Raw genomic sequence first — 25,900 nt, forward strand, 5'->3', positions numbered from 1 at the left:
TGTTTCAATTCCAGTCTTGAATCGAGCTGATGGTGGTGCTTCGGTGGACTTCGGTTTTAAGGAACTTGATGGATCAGAAGTTTTGATACTTGGCTCAACTTTAGATACTTTTGGTGGTGGCTCCAAGTTACTCTCATCGAGTGTTATATCTTCTAAGAAGTCATCTCCTAATAACTCGACGGAGAACATAGGTTCCTGTAAAAAAAAAATATTTACTTTTTATTAAATTAAAGTTTTTAAAAACTTACAGCAAGTGGAGCCACGCCTGATTCTACAGCCGTTGAATCACCATGCACTGCATGGGTTCCCATCACACCCAAAATTTGCTCCTCAAAACCGTTTAAGTCATTTGGAACATCCTTGATGCTCCCTCCACCTGTTTTATTCAAAAAGCTTCTTTTCAGGTTAATTTTTTTTTTTACCGCAGATTTAAGATCTATCCAACACTAAAAAAAAACATGTATGCTAAAAAGCTATATAATATTTAAAGTCTTAAGATAAAGGCATTTCATCAATACCTGTGTTTTTTGGCATTGCTATCCTTATCCACAGTTTAAGTTTACATGTATTACAATAACAAGACCCAACTACCGATAAGAATAGAAGCTAAGTATAGCTGCGAATTGAATTTTTACGAAGTATTTTTGTTTATTTGTTCCTTTATCTTGGTACATGCATATAACTTTTTTTAATATTGATATTTGGGGAATCCTACTGCGTATATCTTTGCCAAAAAACACAACTAATGACTGCAAAAAGAAAATGACACTACGCCTTGGTTAAACTGGACAAAAAACGCAGACGGGGCTAAACAATTTTCATGTTAAATGCAACAACAACTGTGACTGCATTTTGCTGTCCCATTTAGCACAGACGTAGTAAAAAAACACCTAATAGTAAGCAATAAATAAATATAATTTGTTTAGAACCGTTATTTTTGTAAAGAAAAATGGTAGTAAAAACCTGTAGTTACCGTTATAATTTGACTTGAAAATCAAACAAATCATGTTTAATTTTTGTAATACATTTTAAAACTTAAAAATGAATTTCTATATAAGAAATAAATACTTCAAAGAAAAGGTCTTTCCCTTTTGCAAATCCAAGTGAAATTTGTAAAATGTTCACTATTAAATAGTGCGAACCGCTTTTATTTTAGTACTGCATGTAAAAATTAACATGAACTAAGATGAAAAGCATACTATCGGGATATGCAAAAAAGGAATTCGCCAGGTGGCATGGAAAAATATACAACATTTTCAAAAGTTATTTTGATTACTAAAAGTGTAAATAAACAATTTACATACCTTTTTCCACTGATCGGTAGTTTTGTTACTACCGCCCAAGGAGTTTAATTTTGTAGTTAAAGCCAGCCAATCTCCCTGGCTCTTAACATTAGCGTTGGTTGTTCCGAATTGCCCCCTTGCAAATTCTAAATGCGTGGACATATATTCCACCAGCTTTTCTTTTTGATTTTTGGAAATTCTTTGGTTTTTCTATAATAATGAATTGATGAAAAATTCAGTTTTGTTTTTAAAAAATAATATTTAAAAATATTTACCGGCTCTTTTTTTTCAGACATCTTTCATTGATTCCTTTCTCACATTATTTTTGCTTGTGAGTAGTTTTGACAGAAAAATCGAGGAATTATCTCGATAATTTTTTTACAGACACAGTTTTATTCACATTTTTCCAGGCTTCCAGTCAATTTTATTCCGAAACGTTTCAAGTCGAGAAAATTCAAGATACAGACACAAGCGAATGTGAGAAAACAGTTTTTGTGCCGATTCACATTATTTTTGTTTCGATTTGCCTGTTTCATGCGAGAAATTTCTCGATGCGAGAGTTACAGAACGTAGGCACAGATCGGGAAAAATTTTATTTCTCATACAAATTTTTTTTCTCGGGACTTTTTAATTGAAAATTTTTCCAAGCAGTACGCAGTTCGCGCGCTCTAGCCGCTGTAAAGAAAAACTCTCCACTTAATTTTGCGCGGACGAACAGTGTTGCCAGAATATTTTGGAGGAAATAAGGAGCCGATCTTGAAAAATCTTGAAAAATAGCCGTTTTCAAAAACTGTCCAAAAAAACTATTTTTTTTTATTTTCAGATAACTTTAGCTAAGTCGACTTCAAGTATTTCATTTTGTCGATATATTCTGGTTTTCATGCTCATTGACGGGGGGAAATTATATTTGCAATACATAGAAATAAAAAATGTATGCAAATAAGTTGTCTCTGTTCACATCTCTGGTGGATTTTTGCTGTAAAATGCTTGAATTTTAAAGGAGCCTTAAATCGCCAAGTTCAAATTGAAAAGAGCCAAATTCCGATAAATCGGAAATAAAAATTTTAAGGAGCGAGTGAAATGTTTAAGGAGCCTGTTTGGCGATAAATAGCCGGCTCTGGCAACACTGCGGACGAATAATATTCGAAGCATTAAGGCTTGGCCACACCGGAGGGTATGCGGTAGCGGTACGGGTAGCGGCAACGATATTTGTATTAAAAAAATTCCACACCCGAACGTTGATGTGTCAGTTTGGAATTTTTTCCATACAAATACCCGTACCGTTACCTGTACCTCTACCGCGTACCCTCCGGTGTGGCCAAGCCTTTAAGGCTTGGCCACACTGGAGGGTATGCGGTAGCGGTACGGGTAGCGGTGAGGGTACTTGTATGAAAAAAATTCCAAACTGACACATCAACGTTCAGGTGTGGAATTTTTTTAGTACAAATATCGTTACCGCTATACCGCATACCCTCCGGTGTGGCCAAGCCTTTAAGGCTTGGTCACACCGGAGGGTATGCGGTAGCGGTACGGGTAGAGGTAACGGTACTTGTATGAAAAAAATTCCAAACTGACATATCAACGTTCAGATGTTGAATTTTTTTCATACAAATATCGTTACCTCTACCCGTACCGCTACCGCATACCCTCCGGTGTGGCCAAGCCTTTAATCTGCCTGCAAAATTGTGACAAGGGAAAAAAAATAACAAAATAACAAAATTGAAAAAAAAAAATCAAACAAAATTAGGGTGGAGTCTTTAATAAAAACTTGGAAAGTGAAGGTGAGATAAAAAAAACTCAGAATCGAATAAAAAAAAAAAAAATTCAATTTAATTTGAAAGAAGAAAAAACTATTGATAAAAATTACTTATGTAGGTAATTTCTGCAACTTCAAAATTTTGCGCGGGATTAAAAAATGTTTTGTAAAGATTAAAATTGTAGAGATATAATTTGTTTTTTCCCGATCTGCTTACTAGGCTTGGAGTTTTTGTTGCTTGCTTGTTGGGTCTCATTTTTTGCTTTATTAGAAAGAGAAAACTGAATAAATAAAAAGAATTTGCGTAAGCTAAGGAGTGTTAAAATTTGAGAGCTTTAAATTTTCGATAAGGATTCTTATGTGTATAAGCTAACATGCTTCTATAGGATTATATTAAGGCTTGCTTATGCAAGTTAACTATTTTGAAAAAAAAACCCTTTAAGACTTCCTAGAAGTGTTCGGAGGAGGCCTCCTACATTTCCTCTTAAGAAGGCATTTTAAGTTTTGCTTGAACTGTTCTAAAAAAACTAGTAAGCAGCTGAAGCGAAACGGAAAAATTTTTAAGTCTCCAAACCCGACAAACAATTTTGGTTCTATAAAGCTTTACAGATGCAATTGTTGCTTCTGTAAAGCATTATAGAAACAAAATTGTTAGTAGGGAAGTCAACAGCTAACATATGTTAACGATAATATACCATAGAGTATTATGTGAAAGTCAAAATAATGGAAAACAAATACAAAAATTCAAGGAAAAACATCAGAACCGTTTTTATGATTTCTTTATTTCTCTTAACTGATTAAGCACATTTCAACGAAAACTTTTATTTAGCGGCACTTTAAAGTTACCGTTATACATACATTTAACGAAATTTTCAAAAAGAATATTTCGTAATCTTTAATTAATTTTCTAAAGTTAACCAAAAACGGAAGCTTTAGTTTTCAATTGTTACAAAACAATTGTTTTACCAAAATGTTAACACCCAGAGCTTAAGCCATTTTTTTTTAAATTTTTAATATTGGATTATACCAATATTTAATGTGATTTCTCAAAAAAACAAAAAATTACTTAGGGAGTTTTCATTGAAAGACGACGATTTTAAGATTAAAAAAAATATTCAAATTTTTTCGATATTTCGTTTTTTAAGCCTGGTAAGCAGATCGAGCTGAATTTCAGCCGAGATAAAATTCCCATACAAATTATCGATAATTTGTTTGGGATTCATGTTAGCTTGGCTAAAATTACATAAGCGCCAACTGCATACCAGGATTTAACCCTCTACTGCATGAATCATGAACGAAGTGATATAAAATTTTTTTTTACAATTTTTTAGCTTTATTAGGGGTTGATAAAAGGTATAACATAGAAATTTTTATTTTTTTACATATACTATACATTAGGGTGCTTCTTATATGGTCGAAAAAATCTTTTTTTCGATTTTTTAATGGGATACCCCTGCATTATGTTCTACCATATAAGCATGGTATTTTTTTCCGATTTTAATATTAAAATTTAGGGGTCGCTACCATTCACTAAGGATTTAAGTAAAAAAAAAGATCAATTTCAACAAAATTTTTTTTGTTACAGTACAAAGTACGCTTAAGACCCGATTTTTCAATCTTCTAATAAACAGTCAGTTAACTGTCTGTCGAATAAAGATATTAGGATCATAAACAATCAGATAAAATCATTGAATTTTTCAATTAAGAAAGATCACTCAGTTAGCTATTTTACATAATAACAAAAAAAAAAAATGTCAAATTCAAAAATATTCAAAATTAAACTTTATTTTTATTCCGCTGAATTTTTATCAAAATTTCTTTCAAAACAGTTAGAGATTTAATATAATGTATTAATATAATTCTGATTACAAATTTTAAAATTTTCTGAGAAAAAAAAACAGAATTTGGTGTATTTTTCAAAACTTTGAATTGTGGTAGCGACCCCTAGAACGTGTTTAAACTGGACCAAATTTTAACCAATTTATTTTTAAGGCAGGAAGAACAAAATGAAAGGGTGTCCCATTAAAATTTCGAAAATTGATTTTTAAGAAGCACCCTAATATACATTTTTAGAAACATAAACCATATATGGGTTAGTATGCAGCAAGGCGATTTCCAGCAAAAAATTAATAACCCATATGTATATGGTTAAGTATGCATTCAAGGTATGTTTTGTAAAGTATGGTTTTATTACAATGGACTTTTCTTATTCATGGAATTTATTCAAACTCTTTCTTTTATCATTGTAGCAGAAGAACACATTCCATTTTCTACACATTGTGTACGTCTTCAGTCCGCAAATTTGACAAATTGGCGTTTTTTGCCATTCAAGGATATGGTCGATTTTTCCAGTTCGCACTGAATTCAACGACTTTTGCCTTTGGTTGTTGTAAGTGAATTGATGTTTCGGGATATGATGGGGATAGACTTCCGTGACTTGTATAACTCCCTCACCTTTGTTTTGTTCCATCTCTGCTTTGATCACCTGCCAAAGTTAAAGTTCATCCTCTTTTTCGTGACATTGTAGGTTTTAAAGATTTCCATATAAGTGCTCGGAGATGGCTTAAAAAGAGCCAGAATCTGAAGCTAGATCATCATCACTTCGAAAGCCATCACCAGTTATAGCATTTACACACTTATTGTTTCTATAGAAAGTCTTCGAATTCATTATACAAAAAAAATAAAAATCCCATAAAAATTAGTAATGTTTGTCGCCAACGCATGATAACCCATATATGGTGTTTTGGAAAAAACGCCAAAAAAACAGAAAAATTATTATAAAAACAAAAAACAAACTTCGTAAACATATAAAAGTATAATAAATATATACGAAACTTATTTTTAATTGGATACAACTTACTTGTTTATTATAAAAAAACACCTGAAAAGTACACAGTTTTATTCACTGATTTGCACTTTAGACATGCTCTTGAAACAATGAGTTTATTTCAGAATCACGACTCTCTTACTGATAATAAAACCGATTTTATATAAAGAAATAGACGTAGTTTTATTATAGTTTTTTTCTTTTTGACATTTGGTGCAATATAACGGAAACAAATCGATATGAAATCGATAAACCATATATGAGTTGGTATGCGGTAGAGGGTTAAGGGCGAAATTCACAGTCGTCACTCAAGATAAATTTTTTCTCAAGCACAAGTCTAATGTCGTTTTCGATTGGTTTCACTCAAGGATTCACTCATTTTGAAATCAAATAAAACACTTTGAATCGCTTCCACTCAATTTTAAAATTTTATATTTGTATTGGTGAATATAATCAAATAAAAATGTTTTGCTTTTCGACTATATATAGGAAATTTATTTTGACGTATATAATTATTTAAATATTAGTGATTTTGAGTGAATTATGTTTTGAAATCATGGAGAGAATTTTTCCAATTTTAATTTTTGCGCGAATAAAACACTTTCAGAAGGATGCAATCACCTTCGCTCATAGCTCTTTTGCAGAGAAAGCTGAAACAAAATGACAAGATGTTAATTCATTGATTCAGAAATAATTTTCGATTAAATCAATTTCCGAGCAGAAACACAACAAAAAGTCGAAAGTAAAATATCGTACCTGTGTCACATTCTTTTTATATCTTGTACCATATGGTATGCGATTTTGGCAACTGTTATCGTCGTATTTCCCTAAATACTGAAGATTAAATCAAATACCATATTGCACCAACAAAGTTAACAATATTGTACTTCTATTTTTCGCACAAAATTGTATTTTTAAACCAACACGACAGAGAATAATTCATTTAATTTTTTTTTTTAACTTGTATTAATCTTATGCCGAGATCAAATCAGATAGCATCACTATTTTACTCAACACAATCTTCGCTTCGAATTTCTTATATGCAAATTAAAGATGTGAAATATGTTCCATGAACTAATTTCAACTAAAACTAAACTAAAAAAGCAAATCAATAAGACAATAAGACAATATTTGTTGAAAATACATCAAACAAAAGAGTTGATGTACGAACCTTAAAAAAAACCAGATGTAGGTACTGCCTTCGACTCAAAATTGGGAACCAATTTTTTTTTGTATCAAAAATTACTTATAGAAAATAATGATGAATATATTTTTGGCACGTTTTGTACAACAAAACAAAAAATCATCATTTTCTTGGTAGTTTAAGTCAGGAAACACAACAAGCAGAAATTTCTTATAAACATAGGTACCTACTTTACGTCTTTGAGTATTTACCAGAAGTAATAAATTATAAATAATTAAATGAAATCGCAAGTCTTAATGACATGTTAATGTTTATTTTGTTTGTTAATTTTTTTTTTGTGTTGAATCAGAGAGTTTAGTTTGGAATTGCAATTTTAGCAAACAAAAATAATATTTACCTCTCTCGGTACATTAATCGAATTGAATTTAGATAAATGAACAATGTTTGATGTCATAGATAAAGTACATACAATGATTGATCTCAGAAATTCCCACATCCCACTCCTAATTGAAGGTGTAAATAATATATTTCGATAAAGCCCCTTAACAACCATATTTCTTGAGCATCATTTCGATAAACAATAATAATGAACAAAAAAAAAAAGATGAGACCATTGACTCGATCTGTGTAAGAACTTTAAGTACTGAAATATGTTTTTGCACAAATCTATTTAAGCTATAGAATGATGGGGAACACCCCTGGGGATAATAATTAATGAGATTTTAGAACTGACAGCTTACTCTAATCACTCACACCAAAAAAAAAAAAACTTTTTGGAAATCAGGTTTTCTCCAGTGTTGCACGCATTATTGTTAGATTTTTCTCATCTCGGATTTGATTCTTATAAAAGCTTAATCACCTTATCCATTCGTCAATCAGTTGAGATTCTGTTTGCTGAACAATAAGTTGCTTCAGCTATAGTTGGATAATAATGAAGGTTTTCGTGGTTTTGTGTCTTTTCGCTGTTGCTGTTCATTCGGCGCCGCAATATGGTAAACGAGGACATGGACATGGTGGTGGCGGCGGCGGTGGAGGAGGCGGTGGTGGCTTTGGCGGAGGATATGGTGGAGGTGGTGGATATGGCCAAGGAGGTCAAGGATTCGGTCCAGGTGGAGGCGGTGGATTTGGTAGTGTTCAACCAGGATATGGTGGTGGTGGATTTGGAGGTGGAGTGAAGCCAGGATATGGAGGAGGAAACTACGGAGGAGGACCTGGAGGAGGCGGTGGTTTCGGTGGTGGACATGGAGGTGGTGGAGGATTTGGTGGCAACCAAGGAGGTGGTGGAGGACTTGGAGGACACCAAGGAGGCGGTGGAGGATTTGGTGGACATCAAGGTGGGGGTGGAGGCGGACATCAAGGAGGTGGTGGAGGATTTGGGGGTCAACAGCAATTAGGAGGACATGGTGGTGGTGGCGGTCCAGGATTAGGAGGTATGTTTTCGTATAATTACATTCAGTGGTGAAGTGGAGGTTTATATAAATTATATTTTGCTTTTTTTTTTCAAGGTGGATTTGGTGGTGGCGGTTCCAGTAGTAATGCAATAGCTAGTGCCAATGCTCAAAGTTCAAATCATGGTGGTCTGAGCTCTTCCAATGCACAAGCTAGTGCTACATCATCAGCAGGCAACAACCCTCATTCCTATGGTTAAATTGTTCCTATTGTAAGATTTTTTTTTTTAAATAAACATGACTAGAAAGAAGATAATAATAACTTGGATGTTTGTTTTGTTAATTATTATTTTATTAGCGTTGATTTTGTTGATGTTTTTCATTGTTTGATAAATGACGCGTGTATTGAGAATGACTAAACTCCAGACGAACTTAATTTGAAAGTCTTTGTTCAATACCAAGGACACACAGTTTTGCAATAAGCAATAGGTATATCCACGTTAAAGTGTTTAAGATTTCATTTTTCCTCTGAAGATATCAAATAACTTTTGTTGTACATATATAACCAATAGACGACAAATTATATATGTTGACAGTAATTAATGCTTGTCTGAAGCACTCATCAAGTAATGACGTTTTAAAAGATAGAAAATGTAATAAAATCTCTTAAAAAAACTACACTTTTAAATTCTAAGAAATGATTATTCAAAGATTTGGTCCATTGGAATTTTTTTCCTAGTTTTTAAATTCTTAAGATTTGTTTTTTTTTTTTTTTCTGTAAACAAACAAATACATTAAACTAAATTGAAAAAATTGTTACTAAAGTATTACCTAAGCCTATAGTGTCTACTCTTGCTAATAACAGTCTTGGCCAAAACTGTTTCGCACCCCTAAAAATATATTATTATTCGAAAGATAAATAAGATTAAATAACTTATTCAATTTTGAATCCCCCGGCTTGCCTCAAGCTGAAAGCCAAGAACTGTTACATAGAAAAGGACTCAAGACGCCTCCCTGGTGTATACCAATGTTGATTGGGAACTCTTCGGTGACTCCTGCGAGAAATCTTAACTTTGTTCTTACTTGCATGTGCTCATAATCTCACAAATAGATCTTTGGGGCACCTCGTTGTCTTAAAGAAACCCATATCAGAAAGAGTCTATTAAATGCGTTTTCAGTTCGCTAACATAATATAAAAATCCCTTGAGGAATGACTTTGTTTTTCTCTTCCGATTGATTTATGGTTGATTTAACTGTAAAAACCCAACACTGGTTATCAGACAGTTGCATTATTTTTCATAGACGATCATTAATAATAATAAATCAAACCGGTGTTATCACAGTTTCGTGTATAATCCTCCCCCTTGTAGATTGGGAGAAGGGAAATTCCTGTTCCTCTGATTAGGTATTCAATTACCGCTGATAAGTTTGGAGATGAGAATCTAAATCTATCAAGACTACATGTCTCTCATCTTTTTTCAGAACTCAGAAGATATAATATCTAAAAAATTGTCTTTCCTTTCTTGAAGTTTTTTAACACCACACTAATTACTACGGCTGTGATGCGAGTACTTCTCAAAAATTAGATTTGGATGTTGGAAAGTATATCATAGGAAACTTCTTATTCAAAAATTGCTCACAATACAGTTGCCACCTGGTGCAGAACTTAGTAAAGGGGAACCAAGTCTACTAAACGAAATCCTTTTTAAAGTGACCTTTGTCGCCATATAAGGTGGGATTAAACTCCATTCTCTCATGGTAACCTAGTAAACACTTAGTATCTGAAAAGAAACTAATTTTTAGCAACGAAAGTAATTTTTAATTCACGTAATTCGTTGCTCCGTTTAAGGTCGCCAGGCAGGTACCAATAACTAAAGTTTATTTAATTAAATAGTAAACTCTCTGTTTCGACGCATCAAATGCCTCGTTTAAAAAATTAATTCCTGAGAAGTAAACACTTAATATATCTTTGGGTTGGGTTGAAAATAAAGTATTTTTGATACAGATTTATAGACATTAAAAATACCTTTTATTTGATACCAATTTGATTTTTCTACGTTATATTACTCATTCAATGATCAATTATTTGAAAAAATATCTAAAATCTTGATTTTGAGATGGGCAATTTCAACCTCAAATATCTTGACTCTCCCATGAACGATTTTAAAAATATTTAACACACATAACAAGCTCAACGCCATCTTTCATTTAATATTAAACTTATCTCTGTACACTCGGGACCATGGCTCCATAGTAAAATGGGCATTCTTTTTCACAAATCGGCGTTTCAACAAAAAAGTTCTTTATTAATATTAAACGTATTTCGTTGGTAACTCAGTATACTTGGCTCAATAAAATTTTCACGGGAAACAACAACAGATGATTGCTAGGGATAAACAATAGTTATTTATTTGTTGGCTTACAGAGAAAATTTTGTTTAAATAAATAAATAAATAAATAAGGAATTTATATACATTTTTGACCCTTCTGTAAAAAAGGACTATTATAATAAAAAATAAAAGTAATCGCTTCTTGTTGTTAAACATATAAAATGTTTACTCAGTAAAATACTGAGTACAACAAAAACACGGCTATTATAGCGCTAACTAATCAACAATATGGAATAAAAATAGATAAAACAGGGATGCCTTCTAATATAAGCTTTTTGATATTTTCACTATTATATTTTTGGATTACATATCGATATCGAGGATGGAAGAACTACTCAAGCTAAATTACGAGTTTATGCCATAAAGTCGTGAGAATATCGCAGTTCGGTGCATTTATGCAGTACTAAAGTAAACCAAGATATCGGGCCATTTTCTTATGGATCCTGTCCAATATGTCCATCAGAAGCAAAGCACACTATAAACATGAGCTTTGTTTGTGTGTGGAGATCTAGAGATATGGGATGTGTAACAAGGGCCACAAAGTACTGGTGTTTGGATTTAGAGTTATGAATGCTCTTGATGCAAGTATTCTAAACATGTATAGGTTAGATTGGAAGAGATATTTAAACCGACTGCCGATGCAAGCCATGCTTTTTAGGAGCAGCTGACGACATTAAGGTTACAATAGTCGGAAAAAGTATTTTGACAAAATGAACATTTTTTTAACTGATGAGAAAAATCTATAACGGTTAAACATTAAATAAGGAAGTTGACGGTTATTTAATAAGTATATTATGGTGAATCTCATGATGGTCAATGTCAGTCATATAGTTGGTATTATGCTTAGAGGCGCATTTTTTGTATAAAAAGTACTAATTTTTGAGGGAAAAAAGTATTTTGACAAACGTTCTTTTTCAACGTTGGTAAGGTAAGGTAATGCATTTTGCGTGTTTCAAGCACGTATACAACTGACAGAGTTATTAAGGCTCCGATTTGTAAAAAATTGGACAAAACGGCGGAACTTAACATCGAAATTAGTGCATCTTCTGTTGCAAGTCATAATTTCGGTGTGTCTGTTAAAAGATCTGTGGAGAACTGAATTTATCACGGGAAACTAAAAATTACCAAATATGACAACACTAAAATATAATTATCCTATGAAAAATTTACACGAATGGACAAAAAAATGAAAAAATGCATTAAAAAAAAAGAGACGCATTTTGAGGAATTCACTTTAAATCCGGAATGACTCCAAAAAGTCTGGATTTGGAAATGCCATTCTCTTATCAAAAACTTTGTGAGCAAAAGTTCCCTTTACAGGAAAGCTCGAAGAAGACAATTTTACCATGTTTATGGGGAGATAATACAGTATTTATCTCATAAAACAAAAATCGAAAAAAATTGAATTCTCAAAGGAACATATTGGTATGCTTCTTTCATTCAAAAACAAAGTTTCATGGACCACATTCTCACAAATTTCTATCTCAATGATCCGGGAAACGCAAAGGAACTGTTGAAACTCCGTAAAAATTTGGTCAAGTTTGTTCCAGAAGCGAAAAGCACAACAACATGTCCCTTTGAGAATTCCTTTTTTTTTTAATTTTTTTTTTTTATGAGATAAGTACTGTATTATCTCCCCATAAACATGGTAAAATTGTCTTCTTCGAGCTTTCCTGTAAAGGGAACTTTTGCTCACAAAGTTTTTGATAAGAGAATGGCATTTCCAAATCCAGACTTTTTGGAGTCATTCCGGATTTAAAGTGAATTCCTCAAAAAAAACTATTGTATAAATACGATAACACGCGCAATTTATTAAGTTTTATTTTTAGTCGTTTTTCTTTGTGTCTACCCTCATGTTAACATATTTTGCATGCATCCATTTCCATATAAATGTTTATTGTGATAATTAAATCATATAATACTGGTTGTTTAATTTTATACTAAATTAAAAAGTAAACAAAGCTAAATTACAATTAACACTTAATATTTTTTTTTGTACCAAAAATCTACTATTTAAGACAATTTCGTTTTCTTATAATGCATTATAATCGTTGATCGTTTAAACTACAAAGTACAATAAGGATTTTGTTAAGAATGAAATTCTATATCGTATTTTGCATATTCCTTGCTATTACTTTGGCAATGGGAGCTCCTAATGGATATAACAATCGACGTGGTGGATATGGAGGACATGGACACGGTGGTGGTGGCGGAGGCGGCGGAGGAGGTGGTTCATCTTCAGCTCAAGCTTCAGCATCCAGCTCCACCATAGGTGGTGGGGGTTCTTCTTCTGCTCAGGCATCTGCTACATCATCAGTTCAAAATTTTAATGGGCATCATTGATAGATAAATTCAAATATTTGACATTGTTCTTGTCAGGTGTAAGAGTAAAGTAAAAGTATTGTTGAGTGCATGATGTTATTAATATAAAAACTAAATAAAAAAGTTATTTAGAAAGTGTGATGAATTTATCACTTTTGTTATTTTAATAAAAGAAGTTATGAAACTACACAATTTTGATAAGCTCTATACCATTAAAAACATTTTCCACTAACCCAATTTACCCTGCCTGCATCACTTACCCAATATACAATACTACCTGCCCAAACTACCCAATTTACCCAACCTGCACAGCTCTAAAACAGATTTACCCCATTTACCCAATTTACCTACCTGCCCATCTGACCCAATTTACCCTACCTGCAAAACTTACCTAATTTACTCTACCTGCCCAACCTACCCTATTTAACCTACCTGCCCATCTGAACCAATTTACCCTACCTGCCCATCTGACCCAATTTACCCTACAATAATTAAACTTAAAAACTCTAAGGAATTTTTGGAATAAATATAAGTGAATGATAGATAGCATAGGTACATATTTTCTAAGTAAATCTTTTATGATATAATAGAACTACACCTTATCACCCAAAATTATTTTATAAATTCTCTTTTTACTTTTTTTCTATCGTTAATGTAACGTTATTACCAATTTTCATTTGGGTGGCCCATCATTTTTTTCTAATAAAAACACCCTGTTTTACTCAAATGTAACATACTTGCTTAATTTTAATAGGTTATAATTATTATTAAAATGTTTTTGCAATACATATAACCAAATTTTCTCTACACAAAAAAAAAACACCCTTTCACATTAAAAAAAGTAAAGATTTATTTTATTCTTAATTCCCATGGCAAATACCAAATCTTTAATTATAATGTTCGAAAGGGTACCATTTATTTAATCGGACTTATCAAAAAGCAAACTTCTTGGTAGGTTTCATAAGGGTAACATTTTTTATTTAAACCTATTTCACAAGAGGTACTATGTCCATATTCATGGAAAATTATTAGGTAATATGCGATCACAGCTGAGTTTCTTTTTTTTTTCAAATTTCCATTTATTGACAAGAGCCCCAAAAAAATATTTTTGTTTTTTTTTTATTTTATAAATTATTTACCCCAAGTAATTAAATAAATGTAGAATTTGTTTTTAATTTAAATTGTATTTTAAAAGATTTTTAAATTTATTTCTAAAGTACGAGTATATAAATATTTACATTTTTAAGTCTTTTATTTTGGATGCATGTAGGAATAGCACTTTGAATTGTAAAAAATTCCTTAAGATTGAATTGGATTCGATTTCTTCACGTTGTTACTTTACTTTCCAAAACCTTGGTTACCACCGAAACCTCCTTGGTTGCCTCCAAATCCTCCTTGGTTACCACCGAACCCACCTTGGCTATGGTGTCCACCTCCTTGGCTACCGCCGAAACCTCCTTGGTTACCGCCGCCGAAGCCTCCTTGATTACCTCCAAATCCTCCTTGACTACCGCCGCCGAACCCCCCTTGACCATGATGGCCACCTCCTTGATTACCGCCAAATCCTCCTTGGCTACCACCGAATCCTCCTTGGTTACTGCCTCCGAAACCTCCTTGACCATGATGGCCACCTCCATGACCACCACCATGATGTCCTTGGGCAGCAATTGCCACAATCATAATCGAGAACACAATAAGAAACTTCATTTTCGTTGTTCAAAGTTAAACTGATATCAAATTAGAGAACAACATCAGTATTTATACCAATTTAGATTGAATGGAAAAATTATGTGAAAGAAGTTATTTGAATTTGATAAACATTTTATTACTATTTTATTAGAATATTATTTTGATTATTTTATTTAAAAAATAAAAATAAAAACAGGTTTGGTAGATGATATTGTGAAACTAAGTTTGAATTTCTAAATGCTCGACTACGTCATGGTTAGGTTACTGGTTATTTGGTATTAGACCTATAATATAGGTTCCATGATTCATTCAAATAATTAGACCTTTTTTTAATTTTTTTGTATTTTTTGGAAGAAAACATTGTGACAAAAAACAGAAACAGATCAAAAACTAACAAGGGGAATTCCTGCAGACAAAATTTCAGGTTATTTTCAAACCACATAAACTAATTTGTTATCAAATTGATTGTTTCTTTTCTAGGAAAAAAAAAAAAACAATAAATGATCCATTTTGTATAGTTGCATTGCTGCATGTGGAAGAAAGAAAGTTCATTCAAGAATTTGATAAAGAACATTTCTTTCTTAATCTTTCTTAAAGAAGAATGTCAGAAGCGCTTTAGGATTCTTAAATCCTTCTTTAAGCAATATGTAAGCTGTATTTTAAAAGCGTAGGTCTTTTAAAAATGTAATATAATTATTTCCAAGAAATATTAATATTAAATGTCCAAAATATATACAATAAATTGTTGATTAGTGTGGCACCTAACTCAAGGTGTTCAAGCTCTTTTATTATTAATTTCAATAACCGTGTGATGCCTGTTCTGACACCACTAGATGTCATAAGATTGATTTATGTAGTGTTTACTTGGCTCGCGCACACAAATAATCTTCTTCTCATTAAATTTCGAATTAACTGTTAAGTAATTTGCATAAATTTGGGGAACACCTTCCAGACTCTTTTGAATAAAAAAACATAACAATAGAACCAAGTCTGTTTGACTCCGAAAATGACAAAAGTATTAACTCATAAAAATATAACTTGTTAGTTAAAATCAAGTTATGCATAAGTTGAGCATTATATTGTATACATATTTTTTTTCTTGTGCAGACCCGTATTTAATAAATTCTATTTATACGAGTTGAAAGCGTTTTAGTCTAGGGTGAAAAAGAACATCTTTGCTTAGCTTAAAACAGTATAAAAATGATACCTAACCAAAGTTAGTGACACTGGCAAAATTAAAGTAGCCCAGGGCGGCAATTGAACTTAAATACGCCTCCGGCCCCAAAGGCTAGTTAAAAAAAAAAACAAAAAATCAACTAAAGTATAATGACGTCACAAAGCCTGTTTTAATGGAAATCTAGAATGTTAATTTCTTTCGATTCTCAGATTTATATATTTTAAATATTATTGTTAGCGTAACAAATGTTTACTTTTTGGTTTTAGTTGATGTTTCAGAAAGAATAACCTCTGGGTTTTTTTTTTTTATTTGAAAACAATTCTTGGACCAAAGCTAAAGAGCAGATTTCTTGCGATTCTCATCAATATTGCAAGCAGGTTCATTTATTTGGATAAATTCCGATATGTGTCGGGACTAGAAAAGCTCCATCAATTTTTTTCTTTCTAAGTTTCTAATAGAGGAATAAGCCAATTTTAAGCTCAAATAAATCTTTCTCTAAACCTTCTCCACACACATTTCATTCCACCATATTAATAATCTTGACTCGTATAAGAAAAGAATGATAATACTGAGGATAATAATAATAGGTTTCTTCTGTAAAATATATAGGGTGTGCGTTAAATTTGAGCTTGAGTGTAAAAAAACTGTTACGAATCAACTAAAAGAATTTATAAAAAAAAAACAAAAAAGTGCGTATACACCTTGGTGACCAATTTGTTAGTTCTTCTTTATCTAGATTTAGAGCAATCATTAAGAAGACAATTAATAGATAAGATAAACAAAGAAATAATTAACACGCCATAATAATGAGGCACCCTGTCATGCGAATAGAATTCCAAATTCTGGTTTGGAGTTTTCGAGGGTGGTTTCGTTTAATAAATTTGCGATCAGGACACAGGGATAACAATTTATTTGCTTTCACGAGAACTTGGCTGAATACCAAGTTTTCTTAACCGTTCTTTTCCCTTTGGACCACCAACCTGAGAAAACATTTCCTCGAAAAGGGAAGTTTTCTTAAGGCGCGATTATATCTCAAATTTGAATAAGTTTCTTTTAACGCTTTATGTAGTTTTGATATATGCTTTGGATCATTTGTAACTTTTTCCTCGTAATCCAATACATGTGGTCTGAAAACAAAAACGTTAATAGAATTGAGTTATGCAAGGGAAAACTTAAGCGAGCGAGCGTTAATCTATGAGAGCATTTATATTTATTTAGTGTTTTTTTTTCTATTATACTTACGTATGTCAAAATTAAAATGAAATTTTAAATAATATAAAAATGGATTTTAGTGTACAAGATGACGGTGCCGATATTTATTATTTAGTGTGATATAACATTTAGAATAAACCAGAGACAGTCAAGGCTTTGCCGAAACGCGATACAGGGATGGAAAACAGGTGCTCCAAGTGAACTAACATCAGTCTCTCGCTAGCTTCGAAATCGATTTCGAAAGTTCAATAAAATTCATTTTTGAAGTGAAAGCTTCTTTAGTATCATGGTGATTTGAAACAAGATGAAACGAAAACGCGACACGAACATTCAACTTGTTATAACTTTTTTGTTTTAAAAGATAGATAGATAATTATAATTAAAATAATAATAAATTATAATTGTACAAAATTTCAATTAATTTCATATTCAAAATTCTGAGATAACGGTAAAAAGATGTTCTTTACCTACATACGTTAAATCTTTTGATCTAGTGCACATACAAATTTGATTTAACTTTAATACGAATGCTGATAACATAACCTTTTATTTGATATATCACGCATAACGGTACGTGCTCTACAAGTTACACAATCTTATATTGAAAAAAATTGAAAAATACCTCAAAACACCTGTGGAGATCTGTTGCCGATGACCAGCCACCAGTGTAGGAAGTACCGTCGTAATCTCAGTCTGGAAATTCGACATGGTTGACTTTAAAAAATTCTAACTTCTCTTGTAGACATCTTTGAAATGAAATTGATACGTCATATGAAAGGTGAAAGAGTAAGCTTTCACATGGTATAAAATTTTGTATATCAAACAAAAAAATTGATTCAACAGCATGAGAACATAAAAATAAATGTTTTTTTTGCTTTTTATGATAAAATTTCATCGAGTTTAAAAAATTCTAGCTCTTTTTGTAGATGTCTCATAGACCTGATCGATATATATATTTTGAGCTTGGTTCATAAGCTTTTAGATGGTATAAAATATATAGGTTGTTAGGCAAAAAATGGATTTAATAGCGTGAGAAGATAAAATTACGTGTTTTTTTTTCGCTTTTTTTTTATGGAAATGATTGTTTTCAATAAATTATTTTTATACTTTTTGTGCATTACAATGGTGTAATTTTTTAAAGTGAAAACTTCTTTAGTATCGTAGTGATTTGAAACAAGATGAAACGAAAAAGCGACAGGAAAAATTAATTGATTATAATTTTTTTGTTTTATTTGTTTTATTGAAGCGTCATATAAAAGGTGATATAAAATTACAGGTTGTTGGGATAAAAAAAGGTAGGTTTTTTCGATTTTCTTTGCAAGAAAAATGATTTTTTAAGGTTTCACTTCTAACACGTGTGAATTGCACACATGATTTTTTTAATTGTTCAACAATATTTCAACGTATTTGACTCTTCAAACTGTAGCACGATATTTTGATATTCGCATAAAAGATAACACAAAAACTCCTAAAACAACATTTATGAATTTGATGAAATTTTGCTTGATTGATAAATTATTTCAATTTCAAAAGAAAGATTAAAGGAACGAAAACTGGGGCTCCTCCCTAGTTCCTATTCTGGTCGAAGGCCAGTGTCCAATACTTTTGGCCAAGGTGGTATATATGGTTGACATAAGCGTATAAAGAGATCAGCGCGTGGTATGGATATTACATAAATGGATAACCAAATGCAAAGTATCAAAAGATCATTCGTTCTCTGATCACAGAAATACATTTAATTTGGTTTAAATTTATGAACCTCTCAGCCAATGAGTTCTTTGAAATTTTTGGAAATCTTCGGAAAACTTTCCCAATTACAAAAAAAAATTAGTTAAACTGAATTTTAAAGTACCTATTATTATATATACTAACGATCAACTTGAATATTAACATGGAAGTCAATATTCCCAGTCCATTTATTCAAAAAAGCGGATATGCTCAGAAAATATTATAGAAAAATTTTAATCGAGAGGCAGAGTAATTTCATAAATGTACTAAAGATAAGAAACACTAGATCGTATCATGGAGGAAAGTCAAAGTACCGACTACTTTGACACCATTTTGGAAACTACCTTTCGAATGATCCAAGGGATTTGTTAAATGTATTTAATATAAACTGAAAAATCTCTTTTGCAGAACTACTGTTTAGGAATATGTTAGAGATAAGACAAGTTATTTCATTGTTTTAAAAAGTAGTTTTATTTGTGTAGAACTATATTTAGTACGTTCTAAAATACATCGGTATAGTTTTCTTAAATTTATATATATTATCTATTTATCTTCCAAATGAAGAACTTTGTGCTGTTGCAACTGCATTCGATGAACCACCTCCAAATCCACCTTGGTTTAAGTTTTGTGATTGAGCTGTAGCAGATGCTCCACTTCCACCAAATCCACTACCAAATAAACCTTGATTAGATTGTGTAAGAGCATTAGCACTGCTGCCACTATCCAATCCACCTCCAACTCCACCAAATATATCTTGAATAACATTTTGAGCTTGTGCTGAGGCTGTGGCACTGCTAGAACCTCCAGAACCTCCTCCAAATCCACCAAGTCCACCTTGGTTCAGACTTTGCGATTGTGCCAGGGCTGAGGAACCACCAAGTCCACCTCCGAGTCCACCTTGGTTCAAACTTTGTGACTGGGCCGAAGCAATGCTGGAACCACCTCCAACACCACCTAATCCACCAAAGTTCTGTGATTGTGCTGATGAAGAAGCAAGACTGGAACCTCCGCCAATACCTCCGATACCCTGTCCACTTTGGGCTTGTCCTGATGCCAAAGAACTTCCACCACCTCCAGCCAATAGTCCAAAGTTTTGGGAACCACCGCCTCCAAGTTTTCCACCTCCGATGCCACCAAATCCTCCGCCACCGTGGTGTGGAACGTGGTGAACTGGCTCGTGGTGGGGAATATGGTGTGGTTCATGGTGAGGTTCATGGTGGGGTAAATGATGTGGCTCATGATGTGGCTCATGGTGGGGTAAATGGTGTGGCTCATGATGTGGAATATGATGAGGTTCATGGTGTGGAATATGGTGTGGCTCATGGTGTGGAACATGGTGTGGTGGTCCATGATGGTGTGGTGGGGGTGGCAAATGATGTTCGAAGTCATCTTCAAAATCTGGTCCAAAACCGGGTCCAAATCCAAATTCATGTCCCTCAAATCCAGGTTCATCAAACAATGGTGGGGGTGGTAAGTGATGATGTTCAGGTCCATGATGATGATCATGTTCATGACCATAAGGGCTTGGCCTAGCAGCAATAGCTACCACCAATGCAAAGGACACAATTAATAATTTCATTTTTGATGTATCGTTTTTCTTCTTCCAACAACTTAATTGCTCAACTATCTCAAACTATACTGATATCGATTGTTTGTGACAGTTTGGTTTTTATATTATAATTTGTCTCCAAACCAAATTTAAATGACAAGAGTCTATAAGAGAAACTAGAATCTTGTTTATTAATAATAATTAAAATAAAATAATTCCCCAATGCGTTCTTATAGGTTTATAATCAGAAAAAATAAACGAGTTTAGGTTTGGTGTGGTTTTACCAATACCAGAAGATCTTGGAAATTTACAAATCATAACACCACTGACTAATAGATACAAAGATATTATTTCTTTTTTTGGGGATTTCTTTTTAATCAAATTAAATATGCGAAGAAGAATTTTTTTTCGAAGAAATAATCAATTGATAAGAAAGCAGTTCGTCAACCCAATTTTAATATTTATGCATAATTATGCATTTTCTCTGACGTGCAACTGAATTATATGGTTAATTATAATGCAAATTAGGGCGTAGGTACCTAGCTTAATTTTGGAAATTTTTTATATACCTAATTACCAAAAGTTGAGTAGTGTACAAGTCACTACAGTTACCGTGTTGATAGCTTAGAAAAATTCTTTGTCTAACGAGGACTATCTTCAAATTATTTGAACAATTTTGATTCGGTTTCAAGCTAAGTCATTTTAAGTGTTACCAATAAAGAGTTTTTGACATTTACATGGACAGCAATTTAAGATTCATTTAAAAAGTTATATAAAGCCAGAACCATAATTTTCGGATGGAGTCGGAAGCTACTGTCAATTGTTGTTGTCGAGCGCACTCGACGGATTAAAACTTATCGAAATTACAAAGAAAACAACAACAATTGACAGTAGCTTCCGATTCCATCCGCCAATTATGGTTCTGGCTAAAGTTATTATTAAGTGGTGCCTTTTAAACACAAAAAGCCTTCTTAAGTGTCAACCCAGCTTATTTAATAAAAAAATTTATTATATTTTCCCTCATAAAAAAACGAAACAAGATGGCAGATGAAGCAGACAGATCAACGAACTGTCAAAAATGTCCTATGACGATTTTGAAACCATTTTTTTTTAAGATGTGATGTTAGTGGTTGGAAAGGAATCTAATAGCCTATACATTAATTTTGATTCTTTTTGATGTTGTTTATCTATCGTAAAAAAAACAAACAATTTTAGGTCATTGCCAAACATAGTCAAATAATGCCCTATGTTTAGTTATTTTTAAATTTTATTTTACTTATTTGTGTAAACAAATTAATCCGATTATCTAAAATGCATTTCAACTTTAAATGTTGAATTGATTTTTTGGTATAAAATAAAAAGGCTTATAATAATTATTAATTATTGATACAAGTTTCGAGTAAACTTTGACCCGACCTTACGTCGATATTGTGTATGAAAAAAAAAAATTAATGTGAACATATGGAATATGGTAATTTTCCCAATTTTAAATGCCCTTTGACTTTTCATTTTTAAATTACTCAATAAAGAGATACAGTTATTGTAGAGAACAACGTATGATATAATGTCCAGGACAAAATTTATTATATCAAAATTTCGTTTCATTTGATATAGCAATTTTTTTGGAGTGGAGAAGTGGAGAATCATATTTTGCTTTATGATGCTCTGCAATTTTTATGAGAACGCAATCGTAAAAATCCGATCAATAAAGTTTCAAGTTTTAATAATGAATTGTTGCGACCCTGTTTTTTTTCAGGTTTAGGGAAAACGAAAGAGTTGATATCCGTTCTTTTGTTTAGAATGTGAACTAGTGTGAATTTTGGCCCCTTAATAAGTCAAATAATTTCCGGAAAATTGCCCTAAACTCGGTTAATTTAAATTAATTTAAATTTTTAAGGGACATTTGCTGAAACGAAACCTAAATAATTTAAGCTGAACATAAGCTCTTATTCTCTACTTTTTCCTCTGCGCATATTGTCACATAATTTAAGTTGAACATAAATGCTTAAGTTTTGATGCAGCAAACGGCTCTAAATGGAATATTGTAAAAAAGGACATATTTTTCTAGTTATTCCTTTTTATCTTCTGAATTGCTCATCCAATTTCATTAAAAATGTTTTGAAAATAGCTTCTATTCATCTTAAAAAATATTATAAATACAAGTTTTTGGGGAAAAAAATGTGTATACCCACAAATGTTGTTTGTTTAACCAAAAGCTTAAATTAAGTGTTTTAAAATACAATTGCAAGTTGTCACGTGGAGCGCATGGACAACAATGCTCCGGCCCGGAAAGTTTTCGACTCCAACCCAGAGGGACGGCGCAGTAGAAGAAGACCTCGTCTGAGGTGGCGCAACCAAGTGGAAGGGGACCTCAATCAACTTGGCGTGCGCAACTGGAAGCAGCGAGCTAAGGATAGAGCTAGCTGGAGAAGCTTGTTGGTTGAGGCCCAAATCCACAGCGGATTGTAGCCGCCTTACGGCGCTGGTCACCCTAAGTAAGTAAGTAAGTAGTAAGTATAATTGCTACCCAGTCGTTTATTTTATCAAATTAAAAGTGATAAAGAAAGTCCAAATAACATTTATGCTTCTACAAAGATTTAATGGTGCTAATATAGCTTTTTTAAGGCCTTATAGAAGTAAAAGTATTTGTTGGGAGGCTCTGTTCCTAAACTTAGACTCGTTTGTCTTTTTTTAAAAACCATAATCAACAACGCCATCTTCTACCAGGAGCCTTATTTATTTTCGCGTTTATCTATTTTTCCGTCGGTTTATTAAGGAAAATGATTTAGGAACACAGTATCTGGAATTGAATCTTAACTATGTAAACATATTTTTGTACTTCTTATTTTTGAATGTATAGAAAATTTTGGCTATACTTGAAAAATAGACGGGAAAACAAAGTAGGTACGTATAAACATAACTCAAATGTAACAAAAAAATATTTTTAAATTTTGATGCCAAAAATTCACAAGTCTAATTTTTTTTTCAGTACGGCTCTGCGAAATTAGGCCCCAAAAGAAAAAATGAAATAAGGCCCCAAATTGCGGTATTTTTTCATAATGAAAATATGCCCCAATGAAACAAGGCCCCATTGAAATGAAAAAATGCCCCAAAAATAAATTAAATAAAGTCCCAACTTGTTTTGAAGTTTTTTAGAAAAATGAAATAAGACCCCAATTTTTCTTTTTCATAATTAATTTATTTTCGGTAATGAAATATCAGCCCAAACCAACAGAACCATCTTTATGGACGGAGCTTTTAAAATTGTTCCTCAAGGATGTTTTAAACTGTTGTTGTGTTTTTTGTCGGTTATTCTGTTACTTATTAATGCTTTTTTCAATGATCCCTGATGGTTTACTGCACGATCTTTACATTGAAAGGCGTTAGTTTGCAGTGCAGCACGATGATTACATTGAAAAGCATTATAAAGTAACAGAATAGCTGAAAAAATCGCGCGATTTTTCAGCTATTATGTTACTTTATAATGCTTTCCAATGTAAACATCGTACTGCAAACCATCAGGGAGTAATAGAATAGCTGTAAGAAATCGCGCGATTTCTTGTAGCTATTCTGTTACTCCCTGATGGTTTACTACACGGTCTTAACATGGAAAGGCATTCGTTTGCAGCACGATCTTAACATTGAAAAGCATTATTAAATAACAGAATAGCTGAAAAAATCGCGCTATTTTTTCATCTATTCTGTTATTTAATAATGCTTTTCAATGTAAAGATCGTGCTGCAAACGAATGCCTTTCAAATATGCCACGAATGCCACAATATGCGGTACTTTGCCAATTGTGGGTCCTTGATAAGCGGAATTTTACAACAGATAATTTAGTATAGGATTTTTATGTAAATTATGAAAAATGAAATAAAGCCCGAAATTGTTTTTAAAATAAAATGAAAGTAAGCCCCAAAATAAGTGTTGGGGTCTAATTTCATGGGGGCCTTATTTCGTAATGAAATTATGCCCCAAAAAAAAAATGAAACAAGGCCCCAAAAAATTAAATAACACCCCAAAATTTAAGAAATTTCATTGTTGTTATTTTGTGTGTATTTTTTTGGGGCCTTATTTCATTTTTTTATCGGGGCCTTATTTCCTGGGGCCTAATTTCGCGGAGCCTTTCAGTACAGTGAATACTCGAATATCTATAAGCTCAGAAAAATTATTTTTACCTGTTATAAACTCAACAAATTTTATGAATGAGGCAAAGTTTAATATTATGGATGATATCGATATCCGTATTTAATAATTTTAAGAAGAGAGACCGAATAAGCATCTGTTCACTTTCTCAAGTGGATTCCAACGGCACTGCTAAACTCCAATCGCTGGGAAAGTACTCATAGCTCACCATCCCAAAGTAAAATATAAAAAAAGTGTTTTTTTTTTAATAAAAATTAAATACAAGAAAACGGAGTGGTAGTATCCTGAACTTTGTCCTTATGTCGATAAAAAAAAAATCAATTATTTTCATTATAAAAATAGCACACATTTTTATTCATGATAAAACATGGTATGGTGATTATAATGGATGTTATATGGAAAACATTTGGTTTTAGTAGTCCTTAAAGCCAATTATGACTTATAAACTTATTTTTGGATGGTATAACTACTTTTGTTTTGAAATTAACTTTTATTTATATCATTTATTTGCGTGTTCCTCACAACATATAATTAAAATATTGAAATGAACCCAAACACGCAATAAGTTAATTCAGATATATGTATGTAATTATTATCATACAAAGTTAAGGTGAATAAGAAACACCTTTGTAATTCAAACTTATTTAATTTCTACATTATTATTTGTCACATTCCATATCGTGCTCTTATGTGTTATGAAATGAAAACTATAGTTTCGAAAATATTTGTTTAAAATAAAAGTTTAACTTGAATTTTCTTAAAATTATGTCAAGAGCAATTCTATACCTTGTACCTAATTTCAAATAGAAGCATAATAAGTTTTGGATTTTTTAACAAAACCATTTTTTTACATGTTCCTTCACTTCTCTGGCTAACATAGTCTCCATAAGTCTTATCCAGTTTTATTCAATTAAATTTATTCATCTGAGAAAAAAACAATTAAAGTTTGTATGAGATCATTATTTTATTCTCAACATAAGTTGCTTACAATATCCAAAAGATAATAAGTCTTCAGTGCAATAGCTTTAATTTTTTTTGTATAATAAAGAAAAAAATTTTCAACGAACTTTAACAAATTGTAAAATAATAAATTTGGTAAAAGAGCTTTTTGTAAATGTGAATGATAAAAATTAAATTGTCTTAACTCAATAAAATGAAATAATAAAAAAATGCAATACATAAAATTCTTGGCAAAACTTTTAAATCTAAATTCTTAAAATTAAACTTAAATTTTAAACTAATTTATGTGTATCATTAACAAATTTATTTTATAAAAAAAAAAATCAAAC

General features: G+C 32.0%; 3 protein-coding genes across 3 annotated transcripts; 1 reads left to right on the top strand and 2 right to left on the bottom strand.

Annotated features, from left to right (window-relative positions):
* The first annotated feature begins 7,874 nt into the window (after positions 1 to 7,874).
* LOC129905778 (ctenidin-3-like) lies at positions 7,875 to 8,685 on the top strand. The gene is made up of 2 exons (XM_055981347.1): positions 7,875 to 8,440; positions 8,516 to 8,685. The coding sequence occupies exons 1-2, from the start codon at positions 7,942 to 7,944 to the stop codon at positions 8,656 to 8,658; spliced, it is 642 nt and encodes a 213-aa protein (XP_055837322.1). The 5' UTR covers positions 7,875 to 7,941; the 3' UTR covers positions 8,659 to 8,685.
* Positions 8,686 to 14,343: 5,658 nt separating this feature from the next.
* On the bottom strand, positions 14,344 to 14,942 carry LOC129907877 (TATA-binding protein-associated factor 2N-like). The gene has a single exon (XM_055984301.1). It carries the CDS (start codon positions 14,815 to 14,817, stop codon positions 14,449 to 14,451), a length of 369 nt encoding a protein of 122 aa, XP_055840276.1. The 5' UTR covers positions 14,818 to 14,942; the 3' UTR covers positions 14,344 to 14,448.
* Positions 14,943 to 19,386: 4,444 nt separating this feature from the next.
* Positions 19,387 to 20,636, bottom strand: LOC129907112 (protein pygopus-like). Its single transcript, XM_055983181.1, has one exon. It carries the CDS (start codon positions 20,493 to 20,495, stop codon positions 19,464 to 19,466), a length of 1,032 nt encoding a protein of 343 aa, XP_055839156.1. The 5' UTR covers positions 20,496 to 20,636; the 3' UTR covers positions 19,387 to 19,463.
* Positions 20,637 to 25,900: the final 5,264 nt, after the last annotated feature.

The sequence above is a fragment of the Episyrphus balteatus genome, chromosome 1 (assembly GCF_945859705.1).
Source record: "Episyrphus balteatus chromosome 1, idEpiBalt1.1, whole genome shotgun sequence".
Lineage (NCBI taxonomy): Eukaryota > Metazoa > Arthropoda > Insecta > Diptera > Syrphidae > Episyrphus > Episyrphus balteatus.